Below are 10,714 nucleotides of genomic sequence, written 5' to 3'. Positions count from 1 at the left end.
AAGCTTGGATAAGCATTAGATTCTTTGCATTTTGAAGGATGGGTATATGGATTGTTGGTATGGCTAAAGGTGTGTTTAGTTACTTTAATAGGTAATTTTCATAGCTCTTTGGATAAGGCACCCCTAAAAATTTTGCATTACATTTTAAAGTTTGCTTGAGGACAAGCAAAAGCTTGAATTTGGGGGTATTTGATGCATACATTTTGCATAATCATTTAGGTTTAATTTCATAGCCATTTTATTTGATTATTAGTCACTTTTAGCTAATTTCATTAGTTATTTAGTTAGTTTTTCATAATTGTCAATTTTGGATTAATTTGTATCTTTTACTTTGTTTTGTAGGAAAAATGGTGTTTTTGAAGGACTGAAGAGAAATTTTGCCATTGAGGAGTGACTTCTACAGCCAAAGATGTCAAAAACAAGTTTTCAAGATGAAATATGCATTGACCAAATTGTGCATAACTTGCCGCATAAGCTATGCAGATCTGCATAAGGAGAAAATCATCGTTCCAATACTGCCGAAATGTGCATAAGGATCGCATAGCTTATGCACATTCTCGCCTCCTTATGCACCTTCACGGAATTGTGCATAGCCTATGCACCAAGTCATGCGATTTCGCATAAGTGAACCAAAATCACTGAAATCGCATAAGGGATCGCATAACTTATGCAGGTCCATAAAGAGTTCATTAATGAGTCGTGTAAGATTCTCTCAGATAATTCGTCCTAGAACATACCATTTTAGGGCTCCATGTCAGAAAAATGCTATAAATAGTCTCATTTTCCCATTTTAGAGAGGGGGAGAAGGAGCAGAAAAGGAAAGAAGAGAAGAGAGGCAGAATTTGAGGAGTCACTTTCACCTTCCACATCATTTTTAACCAAGATTTGCAGATTTCTTTCTTTCCTTACATTTTTCTACATTTCTAGTGTTTAATTTCTTATTCCTTAGCTTAGATTAAAGCTTTATTTCCATTTAAACTCAATATATCTTGTAAGCATTATGGATAGTGAGTAGTTTTATTTTGATTCTGGAGTAAGGGTTGTAATATTTGAGATATTTTGTGGATTTTGATTGGGTAATCCATATTTTGTGGTCTTAATGAGTTTTATTCATTTCTTGTGTGCTTAATGACATGCTTAGTGTAGGATCCCATTAAGTGATGTTCTTAATCCATGGTTGAAAGAAGGAGAAGGCCTTGTGATAGATAATCAAGAAATTGGACTTAATTAACTTAGACCTAGAAATAGGCAAAGGATTAAGAGGATTCACAGATTAATTAAAGAACTTAATGGGTCTTAATTAATTCTAACTCCACGAAAGTAGGATTAGTTTGATTAAGGCACTCTTTGTCTCACTCGAAAAGGAATTCAAAGGATTTAAGAATTAATCTCCTTAAAACCCATAAGTTTCATAAGATTGGATAACCAATTTAAAATCCCAAAATAGCTCGAATATGAAATCCCGAACTCTGGAATCGCCTTTTTACCATTGTTAATTTCTAATCGAATTTAATTACTTGCCATTTTGAATATTGCCATATTTGAACTTGCTTATTTCAATTTGATGCAATTTTAGTTTAATTAATACATTGTTGAATAGATTATTAATTTTGCATACATAGATTTCACATTTTCAATACCCATTAATTCATTACTTTAATTTCAAAAATATTTCAATTTACTCAACTTTTTATATCAAAAATTCAATCATTAACACAACTCCTCGTGGGAACGATATCTTTTCTATACTACTTGTACGACCCGTGCACTTGCGGTAGGGACGCACCACCTATTAAGTGTAGAAATTGAGATTTTTGTAGAATTTACTGTTCATAAGGCAAATTCTGTAGATTTTACTGTTCACAGAGCAATTTTATAGAAATTGATACTGTTCACATGCATATTTGTGCAGAAATTACTGTTTATAGTAGAATTTAGTGCTTTCATTTTGTAAAAATAATGTATTTGTTCATGTTGGTCTTAATTTTGGGGTTAATGAAGTTTATGCAGTTGATATTTTTCATTTCAATTAAGTTTTAGAAACCAACAACTATTTTTGAAATGTATTTTTAAGTTGCAGCACTGTTCATACTCTTTTATTTACTCTGCTAAAAACTGCACAGTTTGGTGCACAGCTTATGCAGTTTTACTGCTACTTACCGATTGTGCAGAAAACACTGTTCACAATGCACATTTCTACAGAATTTCTGCAGAATTTACTATTTATGATAGTTTTTGCACAGCCCATGCACTAACTTATGCAGCAACTCATTTCTAAGAAATCCATCCACCTTAATAGCATTATTGAGGCACTTTTCAACCTTAATTGTTTCCAATTACTAATTTTTATTCAAGGTAAATTTTGTCACTTTTTGTAACAAGATATACATCATTGCTATCACAAGTAAATTTTATTTTTATTTTAACACTGTGGGATATTTCATATCTATTTTATGCACTTACTTATTTTAGTCCTTACTTGTGATTTATTAATTTATTGCACTTTTATGCACCAACTTTTTGCATCCCATCCCATCTTTGCATTTATTTTGACATTGAGGACAATGTCCACTTTGAGCTTGGGGGTGTATATAAGATTTTTACTTATTTTTGCTTTAAAATTTTTTTTTTAGCATTTTAGTCTAAGTGTATTTCATTTCATACAATACATACATCATACATTCATATTGTAAATATTTTATACACACATACATACATACCATACTTCATATAGGAACCATATGGAAAATTTGCATATAAATTTCTTATGTTTAGTTAATGCATTCATTTTTAGGAACCGTACACATGCATTCATAAAATAAAATTTTTGCCAAGTCCTTTGAGTTATGAGAAGTTGCTTATAAGAGCGATTTAACTCACCTTTGGTTAGATTTGTGGATTGAAAGTTTCTTAAGAGGTGCAAAATTTTGAAGTGTTTATCCTTTGCCTACATCTTCTTAGCCAAAAAGCCACCCAACTAGTCATTTGGAGATGAAAGTGTTTAGAGAGAGCTATAGGATAAAAGGTAGTCAAGTGATGTCTCGCCAATCCTATAATAAATTTTCTAAACCTTTCGAGGCAAAATACCAACTTGTACTTGAAAAGAGAGATAATTAGGCATTCTTTTATTTAAACCTTCTCATTTTAAATCTTTGGCATTTTTCCTAATTAAAATTAACCCTTGCAAACCCCTTTGAGCCTTTATATTTCTAATTTTTCTTGAAACCCTTATTGTTACCTAGCCAATGAACCAAACACTCTAACCCTTTTCATGAGAATAATTATTTATAATATTAGGTACACTATAAAAAAAAAGAAAAAAATAATAAAAAAAGGAGAAAGAAAAAAAAAATAATAAAAGGAAGAAGAAATGCTTATCATGATGTAAAAATGCTAGTATGTATGTACTTTTCATTATTGTCATTTAAATTAAAAGAAATCTACCCAAAGTAATTAAAGGAAATGAGTTTGGGGGTGGTATTTTTAGGGACAATAATCAAGAGAAGATACAAGATACAAACTTAAAGTATCAAAGTGTCTCTCCATTTTATGTATTTTGTAAAATATGCTAGCAATTAAAAATTCTCATTGTGTATTTCTCTCCTCTTTTTATATAAAAAAAGGAAAGAGAAAAAAAAAGAAAGAAAAAGAAAAATTATAAAAAAAAGAGAAAAAGAAAAAAAGAGATGAAAAAAAAAGGTAATAAGAGGTGTACCTTATGTTTTCAAGATTGAAAATATTATCATACTATGAATCCTTTTTACCCTTTTTCTTCTTAGCCTCATGTTGAACCCCATAGCCCCATTACATCCCTAAAAAGACATTTGATCTCTTGATAATACTTGCTACATTAGTGGAGATAGGAGTAGGGAGTTTGCCTATGGGATTGAAAATTCATTCATTAAATTCTATCATTCTATATAGAGACACTTTGGCTATTGATTGATCTAGAATTCTTTTTGAGCATAACTTTCTCTTTTGATTAGTTGGTTTGAGAATTTTGGATGATAATTAACTTGATGGCTAAGCGGTGAAAGCTTGAATAAGCAATAGATTCTTTGCATATTGAATGATGGGTATATGGATTGTTGGTATGGCTAAAGGTATGTTAAGTTACTTTAATAGGTGATTTTCATAGCTCTTTGGACAAGACACCCCTAAAAAATTGTATTATATTTTAAAGTTTTCTTGAGGACAAACAACAATTTGAGTTTGGGGTTATTTAATACATGCATTTTGCATAGTTATTTAAGTTTAATTTCATAGTCATTTTATTTATTTGTTAGTAACTTTTAACTAATTTTATTAGTTATTTAGATAGTTTTTCAAGATTGTCAATTTTTGAATTAAATTATAATTTTTACTTTATTTTGTAGGTAAAATAGTGTTTTTGAGGGACTAAAATGAAATTATGTCAGAGAAGAGTGATTCTTATAGCTAAAGATGTCAAAAACAAAGCTTAAAAGTTAAAGAATGCAAAGTGGCCAAAATGTGCATAACTTGCCGCATAAGTTGTACAGTTCTAAATAGGAAGAAGAAGCAATTTTCAAAACCTGCTGAAACCTGCATAAGTTACTGCATGACTTATGCATACTTACTCATTGCTTATGCAGCTTCACAAAAAACTGTATAACTTATGCAGTCTCACACTTTGCTTATGTAGTTTCACGGAAGAGACAATCAAAATAGCCAAAATCTGCATAAGCTATTGCATAACTTATGCAGATCCATTCTTTGCTTATGCAGCTTCATGCAGAGAGCCCTAAACATGCCAAAAACTGCACAAGGCCTTGCATAACTTATACAGTCTACTTATGCAGTTTCATAGAAGACTCCAAAGCTTGAAAAAACTGCACAACCAACTTGCATAACTTATGCAACATCATGGGAAGCACCTGGAACCATCAATTTTGCATGGAATCTGCATAAAAAACTTGCACAACCTGTGCAACTCTTCATAATGAGCTAACAGAAGATTCCCTTATGTGAACTTCACCTCAAACACACCATTTAGGGCTACTTGTCAAAAAGATATAAATAAATCCTTATCTCATTTCAGAAAGGGAGAAAAAAGAAGAAGAAAGTGGAGAGAGGCAGAGAAAACGTCAGAAAACAGAGCAAGGGGGCGCCACTTCCCTTTTCTAGATCAGATTTTACTTCTTCTTCTTTTCTTCACCATTTTCTACCTTTCTTATATTGGGTTTCTTAGTTCTTAGCATAGTTTCAAGTTTTATTTCTATATTTACTCAAAATTTCTTGTCATTATTATGAATAGTGAGTAGTTTTTCAATAGATTCTGGAATTGGGATATAATATTTGAGATATTTTGTGAATTTTGATTGGATAATCCATATTTTGTGATTTAATGAAGTTTTATCCATTTCTTGTATGCTCAATGACATGCTTAGTGTAGGATCCCATTAAGTATTATTTTTTAATCCATGGTTGAAGCACCGAAAGTAGAAAACCTTGTGATAGATAATCAAGCAATTGGACTTAATTAACTTAGATCTAGAAATAGACTAAAGATTAAGAGGATTTAAAGATTAGTTAAGGAATCTAATGGGTCTTTATTAATTTTAACTTTACGAAAGTAGGATTAGATTGATTAAGACACTCTTTGTCTCACTCGAAAGAGTATTCAAAGTATTTAAGAATTAATCTCCTTAAAATCCATAATTTCTATAAGATTAGATAATCAATTTAAAAATCTCAAAATAGCTTGAATATGAACTCTCAAACTCCGGAATCGCCTCTTTTATCACTGTTAATTTTTAATCAAATTTAATTGCTTGCCATATTTCAATTTGCTTATTTTAATTTACAGCAAATTTTGTTGAATCTTTATATTATTAATTAGATTATTAATTTTGCATATATAAATTTCATACTTCCTTCAATACATATCAATATAATGCTTTAATTTTAAAAAATAGTTTAAATTAGTTAATTTTTATATCAAAAATTTAATCACTAATATAACTACTCGTGAAAACGATATCTTTTCTATATTACTTGTACGATCCATATACTTGCGGTTGGGCTACATCAATCGGAGATTGTATTTATTAAATTATATTTAAAAAAAAAATGAGAATCTCTCAAACACTTCTGAATTATGTATTTTGTATCTTGCATTTTAACCCAGTTGTAATAAATCCTTTTTAATGGTTTTTAAGTCACAATAATCCCTCATCTTAGCCGAACCAAATGCAAAGAACTAATCTAACAGGCTTCTCAGACTGCAAATCATGATAGAAATACCATACTTGTATGTGCATATTTTTTATGATATTCTGTAGAAGCCCAGTTCTAGCACACCCGGGTGTTGTAATACTTAATCCCACGTCCTGGGTTATAATTTTCAATTGTTGTTCATTTGCTAATTGGAAGAGAACGCAGAACATAGGCATCATATGATAATAAACACAGAACCTTAAGTGTTTCCTCTTACCTGTTCATGTCCATCTTCATATTCAGGAAGGAGTTTCAGAAAAAAAAAAAAAAAAAAAAAAAGGAAAGCTAGTCTTTTTATGCTTACAATTTGAAGGGTGTCCTTGCATGAGTTCGTGTATTGAATCATGCACCACAAGGAGCGAGGAGAGAGAGAGAGAGAGAGATGGACGGTGGTATTTTGTCAGGCACTAGTAGCTGGTTGAGGAAAAGGAGATTGCCTTTGGCGACCTTCATTATTTTATGTACAAAAAATGAAAATATAGGCGATAAGAGGAGAGCCACACATTTAGATTCGCATCATGTCAATAAATAAAAAAAATAAGTAATTCAGACTGAGATTAGATCTTCCCCATTGCGAGTTTGAAGATGCTCATCGTGTCATTGAAAAAGAATATCTTCTCCACTCCCAAATGCAATCTTTTCAGGATACATTCGAATGATGAAAAGAGAGAATAATACCCTCATTTGCCCTAATAGAAAAAAACATAATCATAATGATAAGGATTCTCTTGGGGTTTATGGTGGTAGTGGAAAGGCAAACCGCAATATTCCTTTTTTATCGCTTGGGAGGCGCAGGACATGATAAAATTAATTAATAAAAGGACCTAATACCTTATTTTAAATATATATATATATATATATATATATAAAATTAATCCATGTTGTAAAAAAAAAAAAGATTTTGGACGGTGGATATATAAAGCCAACAATCGTATTTACACGTTGGTGCTAGGAACACACGTGGCAATTTTTCTATGGATCCACTAGTCCTAACTAATTTGCTTAAGTTCATCAGCCCCATGGTGTGTGCCGTTCAATTCATAGCTCACCTCACCATTTTAATTGGAAATGATTTATAATAAATAATAAAAAAATAGGATTTATCAATTAGATGAAATTATGAATAAAATAAAATAGAAATGCAGATCGAGGAATAAAATGTTTCTGGGTATGATTAATAATCAAGTGTTTATAATTTGTAAGAGGATAAATAACAATCTTTCCAAATCTTTTGAAAGCGAAAAAAGCTTGATGGCCTGAAGTCACTTCTACGCCAAACCCATGTGTAGCTTTCAATCAGAAGCCGACCAATAGTTTCATGAGCACATTGAAACGAGAAAAGAGGAAAATAATAATAAAAAAATATATATTTTTTTTGAAAAAAAGGGAATATTACAAGATGATGGAATATGGGCTCTTTCAGGCGCTTAAAATGATGTATGAAGAGGAGGAAATGGTGGGGGGTCTGTGATTCTGTGAGCTAAAAAGTAAAGCTTTCAAGAAAAGAAAAACAGCACAAATCCAGAGGAAAGGGTGAAGAAAAAAAGATGGATAGAGTCCATTAATGCTGTATGCTGTACTGGGGTACCAGACATACTCCAAAAGCAAGCGAAATTTCGGATCTTTTTTGGCTTTTGCCATTAAATTCATCAATTCCCTTTCTCAAGGTGCTTCTAGCGCTTTTATTTCCACTTTGATTTTGCAATAATTTCCCAAGATCTGCAAATTTAAGCCACCAAGCTTTCTTGAGTCACAGCTTCAAGAACCAATCTGTGTGTGTTACGCAGAGAGAGAGAGAGAGAGAGAGAGAGAGAGAGAGAGCAATCGGGGCAAGGCATGGAGGTGGGTCAGATGCAGAGAACATGGGTTGAATATACAAAGTCCTTGTTTAGGGAGGTAAAGCACTGGAAATGTAAATCAGTTTTTGTTCTTATATTTCTTCTTGTACTTGATCTCTTGTGTGTTTTTTCCCCTTCTTTTTGGTTCTTTTGTTTAATTCGTGTTGGGTATCCTTTTTTTGTTCTTTTTTTTCCCCCTTCTTCGGGTGGATGAAGGGTTTTCTGGACGGTCAGTTTACACAGCTTCAGCTACTGCAAGATGAGAGCAACCCAGATTTTGTTGTTGAAGTGGTGTCTCTCTTCTTTGAAGATTCTGAGAGGCTTCTTAATGATCTCACTAGAGCTTTGTAAGGATTTTTCCCTCCTTCCAATTCCCCCTCCCCGTCCGAACTTTCTCATCCGAGACTGCTTTGTTTTATTTAGGCTTCACTGTTTGTGATGGTTAATTCTAGCTGACTGCTGGTTTTTTCTTTGGGTTTTTCTTGACTTCTTTTGTAGAGATCAGCAAATTGTAGACTTCAAAAGGGTTGATGCCCATGTGCACCAGTTGAAGGGTAGCAGCTCCAGGTATATGTTGCTTTGCACTTTCTTTGCTGTCTTGTTGAGCCATTGGCTTCTACCTACACTACACTTTTAGCACTGTTTGAACTTTTATCCATCTTGTGTCCGAGATTGAAGTCTTGAGCCACATTTTATGACCAAGAAAGTCCAGTGAATCTCAAAAAAAAAAAAAAAAATGTATACATTTCAGATCGGACCCAGAGTAGAAAGTAAGATATAGAGTTACATGTTTCCTGTTTAGCTCATTTCTTGTTTGATGAGAAAAGAAACTGGGCTTCTTTCTGTTGAACAGCATAGGTGCACAGAGGGTTAAAAATGCCTGCATTGCTTTCCGCAACTTCTGTGAGGAGCAGAACTCTGAAGCGTAAGCTATTCTACTCTCCCTCATTCACCTTCACCTAGTTTCTTTTTTTAAAATCCCCCTCCTTCCAACATGTATATATATTTTTTTCTCTCTTATTGTGTCTTTTTTTTTTTTTAAGTCTCTCTTTTGTGTCTGAGGATATGAATTTTGGGCCATGAAATCTTTGCATTATTACATATATTAATTACCAAGTTGTTGGATGCATGAATTTCAGGTGCTTGAAATGCCTGCAACAAGTAAGGCAAGAGTATTGTCTTGTGAAAAACAAGCTTGAAACTCTAATCAGGGTGAGTAGAGAATGATGCTTTGTTTAAACTACAAGTTATTTTGTCTAAAGAAATCTACTCGTCAAGTCTATATTCATTTTTGTTTCTTAAAATGTTGAATATGGTTTATTGCAGCTGGAGCAACAAATTGTGGCAGCTGGTGGGTCAATTCCAATTGAAGAATTGAGTTTTCAAGGTTATAAAGTGAAATTGTGAGGATCACTGTAGAGAAACTCTTTTTTTTTTTTTTTTTTGGTTTTGTGTCTCACTTGTCTTTCACCGTAAGGTTCTGTTTAATTAATGGGGTTTGTGCTTTGTATGAGTTATGTGAAGATAAAGATTCTCATCTATTGCCACTTCTCATTATGATCTTCAAGAGAACCTTTCCTGTTTATGCTTCTCTTATATTTATTACTTGTTTTCTAATCTTTTATTCTTTATATTATCTATAAATATGACTTTAGTGGAGAAATATTCTGTCAGCTGATAGTAGAATATGGAAGTGGATTTTTAACTTTGCTGATTCAATCTGCACCATTGATGTGGTTCATGAGTTAATTTTGACATGCATTCACCTGATGCATTCCTAGGATCCTGTTAGTTGGAATGCCACAATTCTTAAATTCAGCTAAATTTTGAGTTCCTTGTAATCAGCTTCATCTGCAAATTTGAATTCTTGATCACCATCTTTTTTGTAATCATGGATGTGATGATTAATTTGGTGGGTATAATGGGAAGTGGGGAATTGATCTCCCTATTACTGTTCCTTGTCTTGGGAAGTCTAACCAACTTTATATGCATATGAGGGTGCATCCCACAGGCCACAGTTATAGCAGTTGTCTATGGACACAAAAATCAGAAAAAGAAGAAGAAGACGCTCAAGCAGCCAATGCTTTTTATAAATGTAGGGTCCTGGAATACTCAAATCAATGACAAAGATTTGATTCCCAAGGTCAGTAGGAATCTGTTGAGGCTGTCTGTTTTTGTCTGCTGCTGCACAGACGTGGAAGTGGTGATGTGAGATTCTCCATATCTTTCTTTGCTATTGCTTCTCATTATAAATTTCCAACATTATGATAAGTCAATTACCAGTACCAAATCACCAAATATTTTTTTGGCAAAATATTCAATTTAGCCTTCTTAGGTAAGTTTAATTAAATTCATTTTTTAATCTTTTGTCCAATTTAGTATAAAAATTTTAATTTAAACTTCTTAATTTTTTTTCCAAAAATAAAAGAAATTAAGAAATTTTTTATATTAAATCAAGAAATTTAATCTAAAAAATTTTTTACTTTTGAATTAAATTGAATGAAAAATTTAAAATGGGCTTAATTGAACTTTAAGCCTAATGTTTTTAGTCGTTTCAAAATGAATGCCAATTGTGTTTGGCAGCTGACCCGGCCACAGTTTGGTTTTAGTTTCGGATCAAAATCAGTATAAAATTGAAT

General features: G+C 32.2%; 1 protein-coding gene across 1 annotated transcript; it reads left to right on the top strand.

Annotated features, from left to right (window-relative positions):
* The first annotated feature begins 7,643 nt into the window (after window positions 1-7,643).
* On the top strand, window positions 7,644-9,660 carry LOC110631919 (histidine-containing phosphotransfer protein 1). Its single transcript, XM_021779941.2, has 6 exons — window positions 7,644-8,133; window positions 8,292-8,422; window positions 8,574-8,642; window positions 8,929-9,000; window positions 9,215-9,287; window positions 9,402-9,660. The coding sequence occupies exons 1-6, from the start codon at window positions 8,074-8,076 to the stop codon at window positions 9,480-9,482; spliced, it is 486 nt and encodes a 161-aa protein (XP_021635633.2). The 5' UTR covers window positions 7,644-8,073; the 3' UTR covers window positions 9,483-9,660.
* Window positions 9,661-10,714: the final 1,054 nt, after the last annotated feature.

This window comes from Hevea brasiliensis, chromosome 4 (genome assembly GCF_030052815.1).
Source record: "Hevea brasiliensis isolate MT/VB/25A 57/8 chromosome 4, ASM3005281v1, whole genome shotgun sequence".
Classification (NCBI taxonomy): domain Eukaryota; kingdom Viridiplantae; phylum Streptophyta; class Magnoliopsida; order Malpighiales; family Euphorbiaceae; genus Hevea; species Hevea brasiliensis.
Note: the sequence above shows the minus strand (reverse complement) of the source record. Positions and strands in the feature narration are given on the sequence as shown.